This window comes from Rhinopithecus roxellana, chromosome 1, assembly GCF_007565055.1.
Source record: "Rhinopithecus roxellana isolate Shanxi Qingling chromosome 1, ASM756505v1, whole genome shotgun sequence".
NCBI lineage: Eukaryota > Metazoa > Chordata > Mammalia > Primates > Cercopithecidae > Rhinopithecus > Rhinopithecus roxellana.
Genome location: NC_044549.1, coordinates 192,077,873 through 192,102,173, shown reverse-complemented (window position 1 = coordinate 192,102,173; position 24,301 = coordinate 192,077,873). Strand labels below are relative to the sequence as shown.

Genomic DNA, 24,301 nt, shown 5'->3' with positions numbered 1-24,301 from the left:
ATGTGTCTGTCTGTGTCTGTGTGGGGGTGTGGGGGTGTGTATCTGTCTCAGGGTGCATGTATGTGTCTGTGTCAGTGCAGGTATGCCTATGGCAGCGTGTGTCTGTCTCGGCATGAGTGTCAGTATACGCCCATGTCCACGTGGGTGGGTGGGTGGGTGTCTGGTGTAGCCTTCCCAAGTCAGCAAGGTTGTGTGTGTGTGTGTGTGTGTGTGTGTGTGTGTATACTCCGGCGTGTGCTGATGTGTATGCCAGTGTTTGTTAATGTGTGCCTGTCCGCGTCCGCGTGGGTGGCCATCTGTGGCAAAGCGTCCCCGGGTCGGCGTGTGTGTACCCCCGCCTGTGTCTGTCTGTCCGCAGCCGCGTGGGCGGCTGTCTGTGGGTGTGCGCCCCCGGGTCAGTGTGGGAGTGTGCGCCCCGGCGGGAGCCGGTGTGTCCCCCCTCCGAGCGGGCGGAGCGCCACGTGCGGAGCCTAGGGCGCGTCGCTCTGGGGCGGAGCTAGCCCGGGGCCCCAAGCCCCAGGCCGAGCCCAGGCGGGGCCCGCCCCGACCCCGCCCCCAACCCCGCCCCCAACCCGAGCCCGCGCGCCGCCTGCCCAGCCTGGGAGCCCGAAAGAAGCCGCGGAGCCGAGACGGCGGCGGCGCCCGTAGGATGTGGGGATCGCTCCCCCGGGGCCGCTGAGCCTGCGCACGTGCCCCGAGCCCCGCTCCGAGCCGAGTCCGCGCCGAGCAGCAGCCGTCCCCCCCGGGGCCGGGCCGGGGGACCAGCAGGTGAGCGAGCGCCCCCGCGCCCGGCAGCCCTGGCCGGGCCGGAGCCCCCTCCGCCTGCCGCCGCCCAACTTTCCTCCCCGAGGGCCGAAGCCTGCAGCCCCAGCGTGCTCCTCCCCTGCCCGGGTCCGCCCAGCCGCTCCCTCCCCGATCAGTGCCCCAGAGAAACGGAGGGGGAGAAGGGGCGCAGATCCGCCCGGCTAGAGGGGATCCCCGGGGGAGACGTCTCTAATCACCGTGCGCCCCCCTTCCCTTCCCTTTCCTTCCGGGTTTCCCGGTGCGCTGTCGAGCGGGGGAGGGGGAGCTGCGGCCCCAGCTTCCCGGTCATCCCTGGCGCAGGCTCGGGGAGGGTCTGGGATTGGGACCCGGATTCCGGAGGCTGGAGACCCCAAGGTCAGAGCGGCGACTGGGCGCGCAGTGAATGTGGTTCCAGAGAGCGGGAGTTGCGGGGGCTGACTGAGCAGGGCTGGATATGGGGGAGGAAGCCACGCACCCCCTTTCTCTGGGCCCAGGGGGAACCGTCCGCTGGGGCTGTCCTCTCTGTGGGACGACAGCTCTGCGCGCTTAGACCACATAGAGATCTCGGTGCCCTTTGACGCCCTAAAGGGGCCGCATCTCCTCTATCTGATCTCTGTGCTTCTCGAAGGGGTAGAGATCTCTGTGCGCTGAGATTGGCGAGAGTTCTCTGCTCCCCTCTCTCTGAGCCGGACAGATCCACGCACCCTGATAGGAGGTGGCTCTTGACCTCTGTGTTATTTGATCGTCTTTGGTGGCGCCCTGGAAGAAAGTGGAGGTGTCAAGCCTTGACCGAGATGCCAAGGGCTGGTGGGGGCCAGAGGTGTGGGGACTGTTAGTGGTGGTGATGAGGATGGGGGAACATGATGTTGGGGACAAGTCCCTGGCTGTAGGCCTGACTTGCAAACACCTGTTGGAGAGCAGCGCACAGCCAGATCAGGACGCCATGGCTAAGATAGTGCAGGACTCACTCTTGTGCTCCTTCGTGCCTTCAGCCCAGCCCCGGGCCATGGGATCTATCTTCTCTTAAGGTCCGGGGCCTATGTTCCATTCCCAGGCATCTGCTCGCCTCCTGCTGAGACCCCAGGTGTGTCTCCCAGTGAGCCTAGGCAGTATCATCCCGACAGTCACACCACGTGACCCCCACCATGCCATGGCATCCCAAGCCCTCTCCCAAGTTCCCACCATCCTTCAGGATCTAGTGGGACCCCGAGCAGCAGAGGCCCCAGCTACTGGGGGCCCAGGCCCTTGCCGCTGCCCTCAACTCCACTCGGTTAGAATTGGGCAGGTGCACATGAATTGATGGTAATGAGTGAGAGGTGGAATGAGGGTGGTCAGGCTGCTGTCGCAGGAGCATGGAGAGAGTGAAGTCAGGCGACAGACAGCCAGGGTGTGGAACACAGATTCTACGTTACAGTGTCCAGCTCTGTGCTGAAAAGAGCCTCATTAAACTTTTAATCATGTCATCACCACCATATTATACAAGTGGGGATACTGAGGCCCAGAGGAGCTCAAGGACTTATTCAAAGTCATCTAGAGAATCAGTGGATTGGGGGCACCACTCAGTGTGAAGATACCTTGAGATCCTAGAACTGAGCCAGGAGGATCTAGGCAGAAGGGGAACTGGCCCTGGGGTGCCAAGAGCCAGCATTCAGCCCAATGTGGCATGGGCAGCTGTTGTGCTCTAAGGTGCTCAGCCCCCTCTCTGTGTGTTGATCAAAGCTCCCCAGGAAAAATTCTAGGATTGACTCACTCAGCATGAAGATTGGGCTCGGAGGACTGGTGGGAAGCACCAGAGACAGCTGGGGATGGGGGAACAGCGGAGGCTGGTGCCCAGGCAATCCAAAGAGAAGGGAGTCCTGAGGGCAGCCAGGGACAGTGCCAAATTGCAGTCTGTGTTCTGTTCAGAGGAGGATGGCTTCTGCTCACTCTTGGGAAGGTTATTGGAAGGGTGTGCAGTGATAGAAGTGTGTCCCCAGAGCCCACTCACAGGAGAGGTGGTTGCCTTTGACTGGGATAGTCAAGAGTCTTATTCTAACAAAAATAACCTTCCACACTGGGTTTTGAAGGGTGAATAGGAGTTTTCCAGGCAAGAACAATGTAGTCTAGCTGTTAGGACCAGTATGTACAAAAGCACAGAAATGTGAAACAGCACAATTATTAGTTGAGTGATTCGTTGGGCCCCATGGTGTGAGGAAGAGAAGAGCGGAGTTAAAGCCAAGGTCACAGTCACGGGGGCCCTTGTGAGCTCTGCTCAGGAATTGGGAATTTATCCTCAGTAATGTTACTAAAAATAGCTAACATTCACTGAGTGCTTTCTGCAGGCCAGGCATGGCACTAAGCGCTTTATAAGGTTAATCTCACTGAATCCTTGCATCAACCCTAGAGATAGGGACCATCATAATGGCCATTTTGCAGATGGTGAAACTGGGGGTCCAGAAAGGTTAAATAGTTGCATACCATCACATTTTCTAAGTAGCAGAACTTGGGTTTGAGCCCAAGTGTCAATATCTGCTGTGTACTCTACCACCTCCCCAGCTCAGACTACGGGTGTCATCCGAAGTCTTTCCATTGAAGGAGAGGTGACTGGCAGTTTACCACAGGTAATAGAACTTATGGTGTCCCATCTTCCTTCTCTGTCAAGTGACATGATGCTCTTCCATTCCCCACCTCCAATGTCTCACTAAGTGAGGTGTGCTGCCCCCTGGCGCACCATGAGAAGAAGAATGGGCAGGTTAAATTTGGGTTGGCAAACTTGATGAAGAGCAAAGGAGAAGTGACAGATGTTTCATGGTTCTGATTTGAACCTGGTGTACTTCCGAGGACAGATGCCGATATCCAGAAGGTAGTTGGAGGGAAGGGCCCAGGAAGGAAGTATGTTCAGGATGGAGATCTGGGCTGGAAATGGAAACTTTGAGTCTTCAGCAGAGGTTGGTCATTGGAGACATGGTACTGAATTAGATTGCCCAGCGAGAGTACAGACCTGGGGTTCTCAATCCTGGTGACATTAGCATCACTTGGAAAGCTTTAAATAAAAATACCTATGCTCAGGCTCTACCCCTAGACGTGCTAATTCATTTGGCCCTGGGATGGGGCCTGGGCATCAGGAGTTTTGAAAGCACTCAGGTGATTCTAACGTGGTGTAGAGGGTAAGAAGGAAGGGGGTTGAGTCAGGAGCCCAGAAACACTCCAACCATCAAAGCAGGAGAAGTCTGCAGAGAAGGCTGAGAAGGAGCAGCCAGAGAGGTAGGAAGAAAGCCAGGAGTAGGAGGTGCTACAGAAGACAAGGAGAGTGCCCCGCTCAGTGGGGGAGGGAAAGTGCCCTGTTTCCTTCTGCTGAGAGACTTAAGGTGCATTCTCATAAGTTCATGAATAGATAGAAAAAGAATGAATAATTTAAAAAGAAGTGTCCATTAGATCGAGCCATGGTGAAGGTGCTGGTGACCTTGGTAGGAGAAACTCTACTCAGCGCCTGCAGAATGTATGCCCAGCACAGACAGGTTCTTGTTGAATGAATGAATGAATGAGTGACTTGGTGGGAATGGAACCCAGTTTGGAGTGGGTTGAGAAGTGAGCTGGAGGTGAGGACGTGGAGACAGCATGTGTAGACAGCTCTTTCAAAGAGTTTGATGGTTGAAGAGGGAGGAGAGAGATAGAAGGGAGCTGGCGAGGGGTGGGGTCAGGGAGGGCTGTCGGGAGAGCCTTGAGTGGACACTGTAGGCATGCGTGTCCGTGCAGCACATCGCCGTGCAGGAGGAAAGCCTTTCCCTCAGCCGCAGGTCTGTGAGTTAAGATTGTGCCAGTGAAGTGTGTAGTGGTTACTATTTGTTCATGGGGCAGTTGGGAAGGCCTGGGTAGGGGGAATAACTCTTTCTGTGAATCTCCGAGAGGGAGATTTTGATGGCAGGAACTGTGATTCCTGCTGTGGGTGACGGGCAAGAAGGGAAGGGAGCCCTTGCTCTGCAGAGAGAAGGGTGTTCCAGAAAGCCCTATGTGGGGACAAGATGAGGTTGTCTAAGGCAGGTATCCCTAGAATTAGGAGAAGGGAGCTGGAGTAAAAGCTCTGTGGCTAAATACACGAAGAAGGCAGAGAGAGGAAAAAGCAGGGCCAGTGGGTAGCCTGTGGACAGAGGCTGGGCCCTATGGGAAGCAGACCAACTACAGGGCTGGCCAGGGCTGCAGGGGAAGCCTGGGATGGGAGAGCCCCATGGCCTGCTGCCAGCCCAGGCTGCCCTGATGCAGAAGTCTGAGGCAGAGTTCATGCGATTGGGCCATGGAAGGTTCTAGAAGGTGGACAAGCTGTAACAATTGCTCTCATGAAGTTTACATACAAGTAGGGAGATAACATTAAACCAATCCATGCAGAAGATAATTTGAGATAGGCGCTAGTGCTATGAAGGAAATACAACAGGACAATGTGTTGGAGAGACATGGGGGTGACTCTAGACTGGGTGGGCAGGGAAAGCCCCTTAAAGGAGGAGACTGAACTGAGACCTGAATAACATGAAAAGAACCAAGCCTGAGGAGATCTAGGGAAAGAATGTTACAGAGGGAACTGCAAGTGCAAAGGCCCTGAGACGGGGCGAGCTCTGTGGGTTGGAGCAGAAGGAATGGGGTGGGGACGGAGAGGTTCTGTGCCTCTGTTTCTGACCCGCCCCTTCAGACTGCCCATTCGGCTATACACAGCTTACACCACTTGCCTCAGGCTGGCAGCAGTTCCTAGGGATGAGACTATTTTTAGACACAACTCTCCTCTCCGTGGGCCTAGAACATACCGTGTCTTTTTAAGATGATCAATATGGAATGACACTATTTATAGAGACCCCACGTCAATTCTCGGAGCCTGGGACCCCCAGTGTGGGGAAAGTCCCAGGACCAGGCTTTGTGGAGGTAGGCACCACCCCTGGCACAACACTGGGGCCGTCTGACTTCAATTCTTTAACACTTATATTACCTTCTCCACCCTGCCTGCCATCACCTGCCTTCCCTGAAGAACCACAGCCATGGGCTGGGGAGCTTGGTGCCACAGCCTCCCCCTGCAACTTCACTTCCCCAAGGGGTACCTGGTGTGCCCCAAGCCCAACATAAAATTTAGTTGTGATTTTCGAAGCCAGAGTCTGATAGAACAGCTTCTCAACCTCTCTTGTCCATTCCTCACTCTGTTTACTATTCTGGAGGGGCAGAAAAGGACAGTGAAAATCCTTAGGACCTCCTAGGTTCGCCTTAGAGGGCCAGGGAGAGATCTGCCCAGGACAGGAATAATGCAAGGTTGAACTTAGGGGCTGAGCTTCCCTGGTGGGAGGTCAGTGTGGCCCAGAGCAGCCAGGGGAAGCTGCCTGGGAGAGGTGGGACTGGAACCCCTCCACAGAGGATGCACAGAATTCGGAGAGGTGAGTGCTCAGATCATGTGGCTGGACCTGTTGTCGGGAGAGAATGTCTATGCTCTGAGGCTTCAGTTCTTTCTCTCCTCTTCAGTTTCTTCTCCTGATTAAATCTCCTAGGGTGGCAGTGGAAAGTCATGTCCCCACAGAGCTATTAGCAGAGTGGAGGGATGGAGATGCTCTCACAGCATCCGTGTGCACCCAGGAGGGTCCCTTGTCCACTCAGAACCCCCTGTCATCATCACCAAGGGCTTTCCCTGGCCTCCTAACAGCCCTGGGTGGCCGAGGCTGGTGCTGGCTGCCCCATAAGCTCAAGGTCACACGGGGATGTGGGCAGAGCTCAGACAGGGCCTCACCCTTGCGCTTGCCCAGGGAGCCCCTGTGGTTTCTGGGAATGGATTTTGAACAGGAGAGAGGCTTCTCCTGGCACCAGGAGAATGGTAAATGCCATTCTGGTGGGTATTGATTCCTCGAAGGCCTGTGCGAGGCAAGAGGCTGCTTTCAAAGAGATGGCAGAGCAGAGAGAGGTACTCTGGCTTCAGGCACCAAATCAGTTCTCAGGGTAATCAAGCTACATTAGCCATTCCCCTACACTCAGGCTAGGCTGGGCGGTACCCCAAATGATCTAAGATGGGGGAAAAAATCAGACCATGGGTGGGACCAGCCCAGCCCAGCCCAATCAGTGCAACCTGCCTGGCCGTCAAAACCCCAGCCTCATCCACCTGGGCCAAACGCAGGAAAGTGGCCCAGACAAGCCCCTCAGAGCCAAGGCGCCAGCCCTTGGTTGCCCAGCTCTACTGCCTCTGGGCTTGCTCCTAGGAAGAACCCCAGCCCCGTGTTCATTCTCTACTGAGCCCAGGGCTCCACTCAAGGGACACCAGTGGGTGTAGAGTACAAGGAGACTGAGGGCCAGAGGCCACCCACCCCAGCCTCTGTTCCTCATGTTCTGCTCATAGACGTGATCGGAAGAAGACACGGGAGCTCAGCCGGCCGTTTGCAGCGACAGCCCCACCACTGTGCTGGGTCAGATGCAGCACAGACTGCCAGTTCAATAAAGCGCCAGCTAGTTGCCAACAAAACTGAAAACCCAAGGAAAGCCCCCACTTGCTTGCTGAGCCTAGGTGCCTATTAGATGTCTAATTGCTGAGCTTCTGTTTCAGGAAGTCTGAGGGAAGGAGAGAAAAATAACTCCCGAAGGATCCCTTGGGGCCTGCAGTCCTCAGAGATAGCTGGACTTCAGGTCTCTTCCAGTCCTCACCTTTTATGATCAAATGAAGGACGTGTTCCCAGATGGGTGACTTGTATTCACAGTGCATTACACAGGGAGCTTAGCTCACACTCGCCAGCAAATAAAAAGTAAAAATCTCAAACATCGTGTTGAGCAAAAACAGCCTGACACAAAAGAGCCCATAAGGTAGGATTCCATATGCATAAAGTGCTAGAACAGGCAAAACGAACCTAGGTGATAGAAATCAGAGCAGTTGACTGAAAGGAATAGTGGGAAACTTTCTGGGGTGAGAGGATGTTTACTGTCTTTTTGGAGCGGCACTTACACAGGTGTATGCGTTTGTCAAAACTCATCCAACTGTATACCTGAAGCATTTTCTTGTGTTTAAAGTATACCTCAGTATAAAAGAATATTAAGAAAAAATGGTTGCACATTTGGCTATAATACATCACGGACACCTTTGTGGCATAAATTTAGTGTATTGGTTGATTGGCTTATTTCCCTCTGGACACTAAGAGACCCTAGAGGTGGGCCTCCCAGGTTTCCATCTCCCTTAGTGCACACAGTAGGTACCCCATAAATGCCTCAGTTGCCATGGCATCAATGCACAATTCCTCTGTGAAGCTCTTTTTCAGCTCAAGTATTGAGAAAAATGAGTTGGAAGGAATTGAGCTAGAAAGAGACTTAGAATGCTGATTGCTGTCTCGGGCACCTGTGTGCCATGAGGGTGTTTCTTGGGCCACATGTGGGCACCTTTCTGACCTGATTATGTGTACCATGTGGGTGTACACAGAGATGGTCTGGTGTCTGGGGTGGGATGCCCTTGGGTGACTGAGCTGGCTCTCCAACTCTGGGTCTCTGTGGTTTCAGGGTATTAGACCATCCAGGTCCCCACCCTGCTGCCTTGGCTGGCAGCGAAGTGCCACTCAGCATATTCTAGACCCCTGTGGATGGACCTGGGCATGTGTAAAGGGACTGACAAAGAAGACTCGAGCCTGGGGGAGGGGGATGCCCTGTACCCTGTGGAGGGGGTATCTGAACGATCTGGGCCTTTTGCAGTTCCCCTGGCCTGACACTCAGACACTGATGAACAGTCGATGGGTTGAATAAGCTGCTGCCAAGCCCCTGAACCCCATCCTTACTGTGGGGAAGGGCTATGAAGAAAAAATCAGGGCCGCCCGCCTTTCAGGGAAGAGAGTGGCTACCCCTAGGCCAGTTTGTCCTTGGGAGGTGGCCTAAATTCAGGGCTCAGACCGAAGGGCCCTCAGCTCCCACCTCTGGAGGAGGACCCGGTCTTAGGGACCCCCATTTCATTTCATCCCTGCCGGGGGAATCACTTCAGCAGAGCAGCAGAGCTAAAGCGGGTAGGGTTTTCCTGTCAGCTGAATTAGCCTCGGTTTCAGCCTGGGTGTTGGAATAAATGAGATGCAAATGCATGTAAATGAGGGCATTCCCCGGCTTCAGGGTGGGTGTGTTCTCCTCCACCTCCGGGAGGGATGGGGATGATTCTGAAGGACTTAGCAAGATCACTGGAGGCAGAGATTAAGAGTAGAGAAGGACAGGCTCCTCAGACTCCTATCTCCCCCAGAACTGGGCTCCAGACTGGACAGGGTTAATGCCTATGCAGCCTCAAAGGAGCGGAGCCTGTGGGGAGCTGGTTAGCTGAGGCCCCGTGCAAGGATGGACCAATGTGCCTTTGATCTGTGAGCAAGGACCTGAAAGCACAGGCCACCAGCACCAGCTGGCACCCCCACCGAGCCTTTGTCCAAGCTGTTAGCCCGGGAGAGCCGAGACTGTGCAGATAATTGCCTGGGCGGGAGGGATGGTCTGAAACTTACTGTCGATCCCTCCTACTTAACATCCCCCACCATCCCAACCTGTGACTTGAGCCTCCACAACCACCCACAGCCACTGCCACAAACCAGGATGGCCACTTTCTGGTCTGCGGAGGACAATGTTCTTTCAATTCTTCCCTACGGTCCCAGCCCCCCAGCTCTAGCCCCATCCATCACTTATCTCCCCCAGAGACTAGCCTGAGGTTCAGCCCCAAAGCAGGTAGAAGTCTTTTTTTCTTTTTTTTTTTTTTTTTTTTGAGATGGAGTCTCGCTCTGTCACCCAAGCTGGAGTGCAGTGCAGTGGTGCAATCTCTGCTCACTGCAACCTCCGCCTCCCGGGTTCAAGTGATTCTCCTGTCTTAGCCTCCCGAATAGCTGGGATTACAGGCACCTGCCACCACGCCCAGCTAATTTTTTGTATTTTTAGTAGAGACAGGGTTTCACCATGTTGGCCAGGCTGGTCTCGAACTCCTGACCTCAGGTGATCCACCCGCCCTGGCCTCCCAAAGTGCTGGAATTACAGGCATGAGCCACTGTGCCCGGCCTCAGGTAGAATTTTTTAAGGGCTTAGGGCCTGGTGGCTGGAACTTGATGTCAGTGCCATCCAATAGAAATATGAGTCACAAATGCAAGCCACATTTGCAATTTTAAATTTTCTAATAACCATATTTTTAAACCAAAAAAAGTGAAATTAAACTTGAACACATTTTATTGAATCCAGTATAATACTATCAAATATTATCTGTTTAACCTGTAATCAGTATTAAAAATTATTAACGAAATAGTCAACATTCCTTATTGTACTAAGCCTGCAAAATGGATGTGACTTTACAATAGCACAACTCAGTCCACAGTAGCACTTGGTCGCCACATGCAGTGAATGAGTGGCCGCCCTATTGTTGGATAGTGCTTGAGCTGGAGAGAAAAACTGCTAGGGAATCGGTTCTGCCAGGAAAACTGCTGACTCTTCGGGCATGGGCAGAAATCAGCTAGGTCTCCCTGGGAACATCTGGGCTGCATAGAGGGAGAACCAGGCCCAGATGAGGCTGACAGGACTGACTTTTAGCCTTGAAGTGGGGGTCACAGACCCAGTCCAGGCAGATGGGCCATAGGCAAGCCATGAACCTTTATCCAACTGTCTGCACGCAGAGGTAGGAGGCAATGTGGTGCAATGGGTAGGCTCACAGGCCTGGCTTCAGACAGACTGAGGCTCACTTCATCTGTCCTAGAGTCAGATTTCCCGTCTGTAAAATGAGGCTAATAACCCCCGTCTTCCTAGGATTGTTGCAAGGATGAAGTAAGGTGATCCACCAACAGTACTAAGTGCAGTGCAGGGCACAGAATGAGCATGTGATGCTGCTGGGGCGGTCCTTAGTCCAGTGCGTGGGGTTGGAAAAACTGAGGTCTAGAAAGGGGACTGAATCACAGTGTGAGTGTGTATTCAGGCAATAAGAAGGTTAATCTCACACTCCCTCATTCTTTCATTCCTTTATTCACCAGCCCCTGCTTTGGGAGACCAGGACAAAAATCCAGGGGAGAGACAGGCATGCAAGTAAACTAATCCATCCTGTGCTGAGGTAGGGATGGGAATTCAAGTGTGCCAGGAATACAGAGAGGAGGGAAAGAGCCCAGGCAGGGAGGGCTGGTGTGGGCAACAAGGAGGCCTTCTGAGGTGGATTTCTCATAAGAATAATAATAATAACAATAACCACAGTAGCAACTAAATTCATTTGGCACTTTCTGTGTGCCAAGCATATACAAATATCAATACATTTATGTTTCACAGCAGTCCTGTGAAATAGATATTATTATTAACCCCATTTTACAAATGGAAAAACTGAGGTAGAGAAACATCAATTAATCTGCCCAAAGACACAAGACAAATGCATGGCCAGGGCCGAGATTCACTCAGGTGAGCTGACTTCCAAGCACAGCCCTAACCACTTCCTTATCCCTAGGAACAGGAAATCTTCAAGAGGGTGAGGTGGGAGGCCAGAGGGGGAGGCAGAGGTGGATGCAAGGCCTGGTTCTCTGGCTCAGGGCATTTCCTCGTTGCCAGTGTCAGCAAGTCTGGGTGAATTTCCTTGCCAGCCACCACAGACTCTCTTTACTGATGACTCTTCCTCATCCCCCCATTATCCCTTGTTGATTTGGGATCCATCACTTTGGGAAGAAAAGTATTCTGCGTAGTCATTTTTAGGACCTTGTACACAATGGGTGCTGATTAAATGTTCACTGAATCATTCAATTAATAAAATGAGTCTGTGAGGTGTTGATGGGTTGACATGTTCTCAAGGAAGAAATGCAGTTGCCTTACAAGCAGGGCTACAAGTTCTGATGGGCGACTCCCGGCAAGGAAGCCTGGAGTGAGCGAGGTTCCTAGCTGTCGTCTCCCCATTTGGAGGCCCGTGGATGACTGGGGTGAAGTTACAGCTTGTCAAGCTACATCTAGTCCCATTCTCCTGTCCCTGGTGTTGCCAGTCCAGGAACACCCAGACTCGTCTTTGGAGGGTTTCCAGTCAGCCAGGGTAGAGAGCAGGGGCCCTGTGCTCGTTTGTGGAGTGTGATCAGAGTATGATCAGGGAGTCCTGACCTCCACCTTTGGGGAGTGAGCTCCTGTTTTGAGGGCACCCACACCCTTTTCCTGAGCCTATTCTTTAGCACTGAGGGGCAGGCAGAAGGGGAGTGCCCTGTGGGCGGGCAAAGCTGCACTGTGTTCTGGGTGAGACTGCAAACCCTAGGTACTGGGTGCTCCAGCCCGAGGTCACCCCAACTGCAGGGCAGGAGAGAGGAGCACAGAGTGGAGGAATCCCACAGAGATTTTCTAGGAAGCCTGGGAACCACTTCCACACAATGCTTTGCATAAATTTACGTGGCAAAGAATATTCTTTGCATGCTGTGTTCCAGAGGCTCCGATTCCAAGGAGACCAAAATGCCAGACGTGACTCAGGAGGTTGAAGTGTGCTTTCCTTTGGGATCGGGGTGGGTGGGGGGAGTGAATAGGGAGGGGCTGCAGGAAAGGGAAGGCTCCCCAGGGTGACCAGCTACCCTGGTTTGTCCAGGACTGGGGGTGTCCCAAGGTGCAGAAATTTTGCTGCCAAAATGAGGAAAGTCCCATGTAAACCGGGACAAGTAGTTCACCCCACATCCATCTCCCACCTCAAACAGTGCCTACAGCTGCACTCTACCTGCCTGACTGTTGTGTCCATGTCATAGCAGTGGCACCATTGCTGATTGAGCACCAGCTGTGTGCCTTTGCATTCAGAAAACCCTCCTTCAGGAAAGCCAGTTGAGAAAACAGTGCAGGGGGGTCTAGTTTCTGGTGTGAACAGTTAATATTCTCCCTGTGCAGCATCTCTACCTTGATGTGAATACACATACTACAGGCCCTGTCAGTAACCAGCAGAGGCCAGGAAGGGGCCAGAGCTGGGTGAGGGGGCACACAGGAACGAGTCAGTTTGGGTGGATGGGCAGTCAGGAGAGGTGTCCTGGAGGAGGTGGAGTGGTGAAGAGAGCAGGAGGTGATTCTGGCATCACTTAGGGCACACAGAATGTTGGAGAATGTCTAAATCTAGGAGCAGGGGGCTGCATGTGTGGGATAGAAGGATAGAGGGAGGCACTGCCATGGTCCAAGCAGGGGCAAGGAGGCCTGTCCCAGGTCTGGGATGTTGGGTGAGGGTTGGGAGCTTGTGGCCAGTGCCAAAAGAAAGGGTGCCAGGAGGAGCCAGTCTGGAAAGGAAGATTCACAGTCTGCTCCCATCATGAGCTCTCAGGAACCTTCCAGATGCAGGGAAGGATGCATCCAGTTCCTGAAGCTGATGAACCTGGGGCAGGATGGAGTTGGGGGTGGGGCTCTAGAGTGAAGCCCAAAGGACAGGGAAGCCTGGTCCGGGAAGAGTGCATAGCCGGATGGAGCAGTCCCAGCCTGATGAGCTGCAGTAGGGCTGGTGCAGATGGCCAAGCTGATGCATATGGAGCAGCTGTCCTGGGGGGTGGAGAATCATGAGGTGCTGGCATCTAGGGGATGAGCGACTGTGGTCTTACAGTCAAGCCAGGTCCAGCTTCCCCAAATGCTGGGGCTATGTGAGACCAAGACCAGGGGCCCCTGCTTACCTATTTTCCCCTGCAACCTTCCACAGCCAGGGGATGGGTTCTGAAATCTGCAGGCCTGACATCCTAGGCCTGAGAGGTGTGGCTGAACCTGAGCACAGAGCATCCTCAGACCACCCCGAGCCCTCTTCACCCTGGCAGCACCGGAAACCCTGCAGCCGGGACTCAGCCAGGCTTGGCCACAGCAGGGCGTGGGCCCTGAGCTGCTAAAGGAAGGGCAGGGACAGAGCCAGGTGCAGGTGGCTGGAGAACAAGGGAGAAAGCGGATCCCACCCGCCCACCGGGAGCTGCCTGGGGGCCCCAGAGACAAAGGACACTCTTGGTAGGTTTACTTTGGAACATGAGGCTGCCCAGCTGCTACAGCAGAGAGCTTCATCTGGAATCTGGTTTCAGCAGCTCCCCTGGACAGACTATACCCCTCCCAGGCCAGGGCCCCGAGCGGGTGGATGCTCTGCTGGAGGCCAGCCAGGATAGGATCCTCCTTAGGACCTAGGGCTTCTTCACCAGGCCTTGGATGGAGAAGATTGGAGAGGTTATGGAAGTGCTTGGACATAGGACATCTGCCTCTCTGGTCTTCGTCCATCCCACAGGGCCACTGCAAGACTCAGAATGGAATTTCTCAGGTCCAAGGGTGGGGCAGACTGGGGTCCCAGTCCACACCTGGAAATGACACAAAGTCCTGATAAGTCAGAGCCAGAGGCCAGGGGAGTGGCTGAAACCACTCATGATAGGAGCATTATAGAATCCCAGAAAGGACTCGGAGGCTCGCGTCATCCTTCTTTACAGATGAGAAGCTAAGGTGCAGAGGAGGGGACCCCACGGTCAGCATCTGAGCAAGGACCAAGCCAGGATCTTAACCTTTCTCTACCAGTTGAATGAAGCCCATCTCAAAAGCACATATTTTGAGACAAAATAAAACACATAGGATTAGAAAGGAAACCACCTATATTGAAATACAGCTATCAGAACACAGAAACCAATTTTTGATAGAGTAGTATATGTCTTTATTCATGTTTTAAATATTAAGATCTAGCAGCAAATCTAAGTGCTGTAATTTTGAAGTCGTGATGAGTATTAATGTTATTTGAGAGGCCAGCAGCAACTGTAACACGACAGGGAAATATCTGCAGTTTCTTTTGGCCACAATTTCTGCTTTGTTGCGTACATTCACAACTGAAGGAAATGCTAAATTTGAAAGAGAGGTTAATGAGAAGGAGATGTGATTTCTCCCCTAAATCTCTCCACCACCCCTTCACAGCGTCTGTTAAGAAGGGCCCCCTGAACTATTAATACATAGACAGGCAAAACTAATCTATGCCATTAGCAGCGAGGAGAGTGGTTCCCTGGGCAAAGGAGGGTGTTTAGTGACTGGAGGGCAGCCTAAGTCTGAGAGACTAGAAGCATTTTATCTCTTTGTCTGGGTGCTGGTTACCAGGTGTGTTCTGTTTGTGGAAATTCATCCATCTGTACACTTACATGCGTGTAACTGCGTGAATCCTTTATTTAATACAAATTAAAAACACACCTTTACTGGAACAGACGTACGTGCAGGTGTCAGCTTGCACCCGCACAGGCGCACTCTCTCTCTCACACACACAAACCCTTGCCAGTGTGTACCAGTGAGCCTCTGCAGATCCATGGGCGTGCATGTGTCCCCACAACCCTTGCAGGCATATGGACACAGATGGATACAGTGAGACAGAGAACACTATTTTTAGGAAGTAAGTCTAAGCAAAAGAGGTGGCTTCCCAATTTATGGAACTGATTGCTCATAGCGGAGAGGGTTGCCCTGTAAGAAGCTGCTGTCATCCAGACTGTGTTTTTTTTTTTTTTTTTAATTTTTAAAATAAAAAGACAAATGAGTTTTATTGTTTCTGTAAAAATAATGCAAGCTCATTTTAAAGAATTCAAGCAGTGAAGACAAGTATAAAGAAAATAGTTTAAAATTAACCCAAATTTCTACAAGCTAAGAAAAAGAAGTCCTCACTCATGCGTTGATTAGTGTTACGGATGTCTGTCTCTTCACACAAAGATGGAAGGGAGGCAGGGAAATGCTTTTATAGAGTGGAAACCTACTCCCTCACTTGCTATTTTTAACAAAGATGTTCCTTTAACTTTACTTGAATGAAACAAGAAAAAGACACAGAGTGGCTCTTAACGTGCGAGTCCTGGGACCTCTGTCCTGCCTCCCTTCACAGATTTCAATCCACACTTCCCCAGGGACCAGAGGCGCCTTTTTGAGGTCTGAGTGTGTTGTGTTTGCTCACTGTTTACCTGTCTCTTGGCCAGGTGCCTGCTTCACAGCAATCCAGGGCTCAGGGCTGCGGCCCCAAAGTCCAGACCCTTTGGCGGCCGTGTGCAGGGGTTGGTATGGCAGCAGCTCGTTGGGGTCATTGGTGACGTGTTTTGCAGGAGTAAGATCAAGGCAAAGCTGACCCTTGCGAGGGAAAAGGATTTTGTTCTGGCAGAGATGTCCAACAGGTGTCCACCGTGCCCTCTTGAACGGGTGCCCACCATTCCCCGGTTTGATGTGGTCATTAGCGATGCAGCCTCCCGGCTTGGTGTCACAGTCAGGAGCTGTTCTGACCACATCCTGTTTTGGTGGGGCAGTTGGGACTGCATTCTTCTGCCTCGGTGTCATAGGCAGAGTGTGTTCACACCAGGTTCTGGATTGTTTGAGGCCATCAGGGGCCACATTCTCCCGGTTTGGCGTCACATGCATGTGCCGCCTGGACGTCCTTGCTGATGAGTGGTCACCGTTTTCCGGTTCTGCTGTCACTTAGGATCAGCATTCATTTGTTCACATTTGGGAGGAGGGGAGCAAGGAGCAGTGTGAGGAGCCAGAGATACTCCATCAGCTCTTCCCTTTTTTTTTGCAATATGATTCAATTTATTGCTAGAATTTTATTTGGTTATTACAATATCTGTAAGCATGTATGTATTTTTAAAAGGGATGGGGGAGATGGAAGGCAGAGTTACCTAAAGTTCAAGTTAGCTAAAGTGCCAGGCTAATTTTAACCTTTCCAAGGAAGGGAAATAGCTCAGATGGGCAAGGGAGGCATTGCCCATTTTTTGAGCCAGATTGTTTCGGAAGGTTTCTGCCCCCTGGGGATTTCCTTGGGAGACTCTCTGCAGGGACTCCACCACAGCTGTGTACACCAGGGTGCCAACATCTGGATGACATCTCCAAGCTGAGAAATGTCTCAAGTGATGACAGCTAAGAAACCAAAAGATGCAAGTGTTTCCTGTTGTGTGGAATGGGGCAAAAAGAAGGTGCTTGGATGACACAGTCACTCTTGCCTGCTTGAATTCAGACATGCTTGTTAGGAGGGGAAAGAGGAGGTGACCCTGCTGCCTGTCCACATGTGTGCCCCATAGCCTGGGGGGCTTTGGGTTTACCCAGGCCAGTGTTGCCCAGGTGTGCCTGTGGAGTTGTTGGCATCCTGGGGTCTGGAGCCTCTCTGCAAATGGTGTCCCTCCCTCCATGAGCACAGCCACCCCCAGGAGGTCTGCCCACCCTGCCCTCCGTCCCTGGGCATAGCATCAGGTCCATTGTCTGTGTCTTCCAGCTTCCCCGCAGGCAACGTGAGGAGAGCCTGTTCCCAGAAGCAGAATGAGAAGATGGCAAACTTCCTATTACCTCGGGGCACCAGCAGCTTCCGCAGGTTCACACGGGAGTCCCTGGCAGCCATCGAGAAGCGCATGGTGGAGAAGCAAGCCCGTGGCTCAACCACCTTGCAGCAGAGCCGAGAGGGGCTGCCTGAGGAGGAGGCTCCCCGGCCCCAGCTGGACCTGCAGGCCTCCAAAAAGCTGCCAGATCTCTATGGCAATCCACCCCGAGAGCTCATCGGAGAGCCCCTGGAGGACCTGGACCCCTTCTATAGCACCCAAAAGGTGACTACCACCCACCTCCAGCCCTGCCTACCCTTCTGTGCAACTCCTTGTCAACGGAGCAGAGAGGAAAGAGGGCCTGGCCTCCATATGGGGCTCTATTTAGGGTGGCTCACCAGGCTTTGGGGGAATGAGTCACTGGTGATCTCTATTCCAATCACCTTAATTTTGGAATTCGGGAATAAAAGACAGGAATTATGCAGCCTGAGATGCTGGTTTGGTGTCATGAAGAAGAGAGGGTAGCCTCAGGGAAAACATGCCTCCTGTGACTACCTTCTTTGGGAATTACCTGTGGTTAGATTTTCACTCCTGAAGGACTCCTCCCCGTTGTGTGGTGTGTGTGTGAATTGGAGTCAAGCCCTGAGTTCTGGCCTGCATTTGGGCCCTGCCTGTGTTTGGGCCACAAAGCATAGCATGTGGTCCCTTCTCCCTACTGGGGAGAGCATGTAGTCCCCACACCCACGAACTATGCATGGCTATGCTGACTGGCTCAGGCCACAGCCACAGCAGCAGTTCCCTGAGCTTTGAGGGCTGGTAACAGGACCAGGAAGGCCAGTGGAAAATCTGAGAGGGATGGAGAGGGCAGTGATCACTGGGGGATTTTTGGAGGAGGGTGGTGTGTGACATTCTGCCATTGTCCCTTCTGATCATAGGGAAGGGAAGTGGCTTTTGTCTACTAGGGCAGGGAGACTCAGGCTTCCTCCTAGCATGGCTCCGACCCAAGAGGTAACTGCCCCTGTCTGAATCCCCTGCCCTGTCCTCCCTCCTCCAGATCTCAGGCCCGTTTGTGCCCTAGCCCTGCACCCCACCACATACAGAACTCCTGCAGAGGCTTGGTCTCCAAGCTGCCCACGCTTCTGGGCCTTACTTCCAGAGGAAGGTGGATTTGAATTTGGGGGAGGTCTTTTTCCCAGAGGGCTGAGTACAAGGAAGACAGTGGCCAGGCACAGTACTGCAGTCAGCACCAGGCTGAGGAAGCTCGTGGGGGTCAGACAGGGCTGGTGTGGCCAGTGTAAGAATGTGACTGCAAGAGTGTGTGACTGTGGTTTAAGACCAAGCGCCTGGGGATGAGCCTGGGGTGCATCTTTGGGTGTGCATGCGTGCATTGGATGTGTGAGTGGGTGTGTGTGTGAAGTAAAAGCCCACCCAGTCCACATAAACAGGTAGGGGAGGAGGCCTAGAACTTCGTCTTGCTCCCAAGCCCCCAGCTGAAATTTCCCTTGGTACAAGTGACTCCAGTGGAGTCCAGGCAAGGTTGAGGCCACAGCTGGGGTCAGAGTGAGGCTGGAAGCTGGGCTTAGTCAAGGTGGGCGGGCCTAGGTCATGGTTGGTGAGAGATAGAAGTAGGAATTGGGGTTGGGGTTAAGGCCACAGCTGGTAGTAAGTCAAGGTTATGGAGAGAGGATGAGTGGCAATCAGACTGAAGTTAGCTGGGACAGGCAGGCTCCACGGCAGGTGGACCCAACTGAGGTTGAGGTCAAGACTGGGCTGGGCTTTTGGGGGCTGGTGGCAGCTGAGCATGTGAGGGGTCAGGGGCACCATCTCTTCTGGCCTTGGGTCTGGGAATGCTTGAACAGCAGCTCCAGGGATGATCCCAGCCTCTCATTTTCTGTTTCCACTTGCTGATCCCTGGCCACACTGCCTGCAGCCTCACAAGGCAATGGAGGCACCACAGCAGAACTTTTGGTCCTAATCTATCCAGTCAGCTTGTCTCTCCAGACCAGATTAGGTAGAACCTTGTCCCACCAGCTCATTCGGCAGGCCAGTGGACTCACTGCCTTGCCCGTGGGTGGAGGTGAGGGAGGTCTCAGGGGAATGTCAGGTTGTGATATTCCCCTAGACCTCTGTGAGGCCACAGAGCTGTGGCCACCACACACTGGGGCAGGTGGGGAGGCACCGCTGTCCTCAAGGGCTGCTTGGGCACCTGATGTGCACATGTCTCAGCATTCAGCTCTCGTTGTCCGCTCCTGTGCCCCATTGTGCTGTGTAGAAAGGATCTTCCAGAAGCTCAGGGAGGGGTTGCATTGCTGTTCATGATCCCCTGGAGGGAGGCAGTAGGCTGTGTCCTGTGGGATGGGGCTGACATTTGTCCTGGACTCCAGGAGATAGGGTCCCAAGAAAAGCTCTCGGGGGACTGCTTCTGTATTTTCCTTTTCTCTTCTACTCACCCATAAGTCCTCCCTGCTGACCCAGCTTCCCTATCATGTCCTCCCTCCCAGTGGGCCTGGCGGGGACCCCATGCAGGGTGAGGAGGGGTCAGCTAAAGGAGAAGGGGAGGGAGGAGGCATCCCCAGGTCTGCTGAGCCTCTGCTGTGACAATAGCTGGGCAAGGACTGGAAAAGGTCCCTTCTTTTTGTGACTATAATTTTGAAACTAAATCTCAACCAAACTGACATGCCCCTGAGACCTCCCTCACCTCCACCCATGAGCAAGGCAGTGAGTCCACTGACCTGCCAAATGTGCTGGCAGCCTCCCCTCCCCGTCTCCTCCCTCAGTCCCTCTCCTCCTCCTCCCACCCCACCCCTCAGCCACAGTCCAAGGGCTCTGAGTCAAAAGCTGCCCCCAAAAGCCTTCCTACACAAGGGCCTAATGCTACTGTCTGTCCCCAGACTTTCATCGTACTGAATAAAGGCAAGACCATCTTCCGGTTCAGTGCCACCAACGCCTTGTATGTCCTCAGTCCCTTCCACCCCATCCGGAGAGCGGCTGTGAAGATTCTGGTTCACTCATATCCTTTGCAGTTAATGCCTGCTGAGTACCCCCTGGGAGCCCACACTGGGGATGTGCACGGGGTGCTGCCCCCACCCCACCTCCATTCTAGTTTAGGAGAGTGGTGCTGATTCCCTGCTGGTCCTAAGACAAACACATGGTCATGACCTGGGAGCTGATTGGAAATGAAAAACCTCTGACCCTTCTCCAGACCTGCCAAGTCAGCATCTGCATTTGCATTTGATCCCCAGGAGATTCTTGGGCACATGAAAGTTTGAGAAACCCTCTTCTGATTCTTCAGGAGAACATTCTAGAAGCTAAGCTACTGAGGATCCCAGAATAAATGGCATCTGTCAGGCTCTGATATTGGATCCAAATGTCCCTTCCCACCACACCCCCTTGGGCCATCCTTCTCCCCACCCACTTGCAGGGACCTTCAAGCAGGTCACAGAACTCAGCCAAGGAAAAACCATTTCCCAATAAAGAGGCCTCCAGTTTATTCACATGTGGGCATCTTTCGAGGGCGGCAACACTTGCTTTTTGATTAGGCGTTGACAAAATGTTTGCAGTTTCAGAGTATCTCAAAGAACTCTGGTTAACGTTAAATTACATAAACCACAGCTGAAAAAAGCTCCAGCCTGCAGAGGAGAGCCATTGGAGTGATGCAGCATAATGAGGGACTTACCGGGCTTGGGCCTGAGAGGGGCGTCATTTGGGCAGCACACGGCATGGAACGTCAGCACCTAATCACTCTGTTCTCTGGACTTCAGAGAAGGGGCCCCATAGATGGAGCCTTCCGGGAGGGCAGTGCCAGCTGCAGAGTCAGAGGCGTGAGTGTTTCACTGCGAGGGCCTGGGCAGGCCTCCCTTTGGCCAGTGGCAACCGGGGTGAGTGCACACGTGCCGGTGGCCCTGCTGTTCATCTAAGTGATGCTGCTAGGCTCAGCAGTGCGACTGACTGTGGGTCTAGTGGGCTGGCCCCACAGAGCTCCCCAAAGTCCCCTTCAGCCCCCTCTCTGAATGGACTTCTTTGAGACCAAGACAAAGACTTCACTCACTAACCTCCAGCCAAGGTAGGAGGCATCAGGATTCCAGATACCTAGTGAGGGACTAAGTAACTGGGACTGAGGCTGGCAGGTCAGGAGTTTTTCCTGTCGGGGCAGGGATGGGGGATGCTCCTCCTATGGCTCCACTTTCTTCCCATCTGTTCCCAGTGCCTGATCCTGACCCCAGGGGTTCATTGGAGGGGCATGCACGGCAAGTGGTGTCTGCATGCAGATGTGCAGTAAAATGCATGCTTGCTTCCAACCACTGTCTGCTCTCCTCCAGCCCACCCTTGCCTTCCTGGTGGGGTTCCTGACACAACCCCACATGCAAACCATGGCTGTGGCATGAGCAAGGTGGGAGGCAGACACTGTGGAGAGGGACCATATGTAGCAGGCAGCCTACCATTCACAGCTGTATCTTATTCTGTGGGGCAAGTGTGGGCAAGTGTGTAGATTTCATCTTGAGCCATCCTGAGTTCCCTGTAGGTGTCAGACTCTTTGCTGGACACGCTAGGGTATTGAGCCAAATAAGACCTGTCTGGGCCCTTGGCAATTTTATCGTCCCCTAAAAGTGATAAGGCAGCTTTGCAAATAGTTATCATTTCTGCCAGAGTGTGGTCACAGCCTGGTAAGAACAGAGCAGCAGGAGGAGGAAAAGCCAGCTTTTCTTGCTCTGAGCCTGTCTCTGGCCTCACTCCAGGGGCGTGGCCTCTCTAAAAGCATCCTCCAGCTCTCACCTGGGGCTTCTCCTCCAGGTATCTAACCAACCCAGCACTGTTTGGCAGCCACAGAAGCCCTCAGGGATGTAGCAGAAGCTCCAGAGCTCCTGCAAGGGGCTGAGCTGGGTCTTGAGGGAAATGAAAGGTCAGGGAGGCAGGTGGGCAAGGGAGGGAGTGGGGGGCCCTCGGGTGCCCAGCCTGGCCAGAGTGTCCATTGAGCAATGGCTCTGAGGCTGTGAGGTGCTGCTTCCACCTGGAAAAACTGGCCCTGAGGGCTTGGAGCCAGCCTCCATCCCCCAGGACAGCTGCCCCAGGGAAGTGTCGAGCATCAGTGAGGACCTGGTTCCCAGTGGCTGCCTTGACACTTGCTGCTGCCTGGGGATGGGAGCACATTGCTGGACCTCGATAGCGCCACTTGGTGGGCTCAGTGGGCACTGGGGAAAAGAAGAGGTCTAGATTTGTGGGGTTTGGGAGCAGCCCCTCTGCAACACTGTTGAGCCTTGACATTGAGTGTGGTGTGTGGACCAGTAGCATCAGCTTCACCAGGATGTTGTAGGAGTGGCCAAATCTTGAGCCTCACCCCAGAACCTGTGTTTTAGCAAGGTCTCATGTGCATGCCACCCTAGGGCAGTTGCTTCCAAATGCCGGTCTGAGAGCCACCTCAGTCTCACCTGGGAAGTTTGTAAAAACGCAAATTCTTAGTTCTTTCCAGACCAGAATTACCAGTGTGAGGCCTAGAAATCTATAAGCACTCCATGAAGTTTTTTTAAATTTGAGGTATACTACTTCATATATGGTATACCATAAAATTTATCATTTTTTCTTTTTTTGGGAGGGGGGTACAGAGTCTCACTCTGCCACCCAGGCTGGAGTGCAGTGGCGCAATCTCAGCTCACTGCAACCTCTGCCTCCCAGGTTCAAGCGATTCTCTGCCTCAGCCTCTCAAGTAGCTGGCATTACAGGCACCCGCCACCACACCCAGCTGATTTTTGTATTTTTAGTAAAGATGGGGTTTCACCATCTTGGCCAGGCTGGTCTTGAACTCCTGTCCTCGTGATCCATCCTCCTCGGCCTCCCAAAGTGCTGGGATTACAGCCATGAGCCACCGGACCCAGCCAAAATTTACCATTTTTAAGTGCACAGTCCAGTGGTTTTTAGTATATTCATAAGGTTATGCAACCATCACCACTATCTACTTCCAGAACATTTGCATCACCCCAAAAGAAATTCTCTGCCCATTATCAGTCACTATGCATTTCTAAAGAACATCAGATCTCATCTTTTGAATGGTGAACTTTTGCTCTGCTGAAATTTTTATACTCATTCAAACATCTACTAAGTTCCATATGTGCAAAGTTCTGTGCTACGCCCTTTGGGAAGGGTAAGTGGGGCAAAGACAAACTTAAAAGTGGACAGGAATGCAGCCTGGTGAGAAAACCTGCTCACTCATGACAATCCAGGAGCTCACAGACTATAGCAAGTGTGCGGTGATTCCGCTTGGCCTTGTTCTTGGTTCCATGCTTGCAGCGTGTCTCTGGGAAGTTACCAAAAAGTAAATATGGGCATGTGGAATGATTTTTTGTATGTATTTTTGTTATAATCCTGCAGAATGTGTTCCTGCTGGGGTTAAATAAAAGAAACCAACTGAACTCCATATCCTGCCGCAGTCACATTCAGAGAGGCCTCACACACACACCAAGAAGCATTTTGCCTTCCTGGTTATACAGGATCTGTGCACAAAATCCTCCCACGTTCCTCTACCGGATTCAAATGGGCAATCAAACCACATGTCCGTATGTGTATGTGTGTGCGCATGTTGATTTAATAGCACGAATACATGAAAACACCCCTCCACAGTTAATTACCTTTTCTTTGGGAGTTTTTTTTTTTTTTGTTGTTGTTGTTGTTTTAACTCCCTGGGATCTGAAGACTTAGGCAGCCCAAGTGTCAGGCATTCCCCACAACTCAGGCAGTCCTTGCTGGCATTGTAATCACGAGCCTCGGAGTGGGTGTTTGGGGACAATGACATGACAAGATTGAAGATGTTCCGCTGAGCATAGACCTGGAGAGCTGGCCTTTGCCTCAGCCCACACAAGGAACCAGCTCAGTCATCAGCCTGAAATTACAAGGCAGTGCAAACAGGTGTGCCCTGGCTAGGAGTTCAGTTGACTCATCTCTCTGGTGTTGGCTACATGCTGGGCACCATGGGGGACCTGGGTATGCTTTAGGCAGAGTCATATGGACCAGGGGCTCAGTCTAGGAAGGAAGAGATCTCACACATGCAGAAGAAGGACTGACAATTGTGCAAGTGCTGTCCTCAAGGCCATGGGAACCAGGCAAGGATTTTGAACAGTGAAGTGGCAGAGAGACAAGAGCTTGCTACACGTCACCCTAAGTCATTGCTGTGTCTGGAAAAGATAAAACCCAGGTAGATAGCGCCTGCCATTGCCCACCATGGGACCCAGGCCCTGACTGGTGGGATTCAGAGGGATATGTGCCCTGGCTCTTCCCTGAGTCTGGGTGTTCAAGTTCTCACTCACCTCTGTCTGGGTCCAGCCAAGTCCTGTAGTACAAGACAGCCTGTTCACACCACTGCTCCCTGC

General features: G+C 52.8%; 1 protein-coding gene across 2 annotated transcripts in view; it reads left to right on the top strand.

The window, feature by feature from the left end:
• Positions 1–597: 597 nt before the first annotated feature.
• Positions 598–24,301, top strand: part of SCN5A (sodium voltage-gated channel alpha subunit 5) — a 109,510-nt gene continuing 85,806 nt past the window's right edge. For both annotated transcript variants that reach the window (XM_030934945.1, XM_010371496.2), the window contains exons 1-3: positions 598–768; positions 16,904–17,228; positions 19,835–19,953. In XM_030934945.1, coding sequence (XP_030790805.1) covers positions 16,956–17,228; positions 19,835–19,953 — 392 coding nt within the window. In that variant the 5' untranslated portion in view covers positions 598–768; positions 16,904–16,955. The remainder of the gene's footprint in view (positions 769–16,903; positions 17,229–19,834; positions 19,954–24,301) is intronic.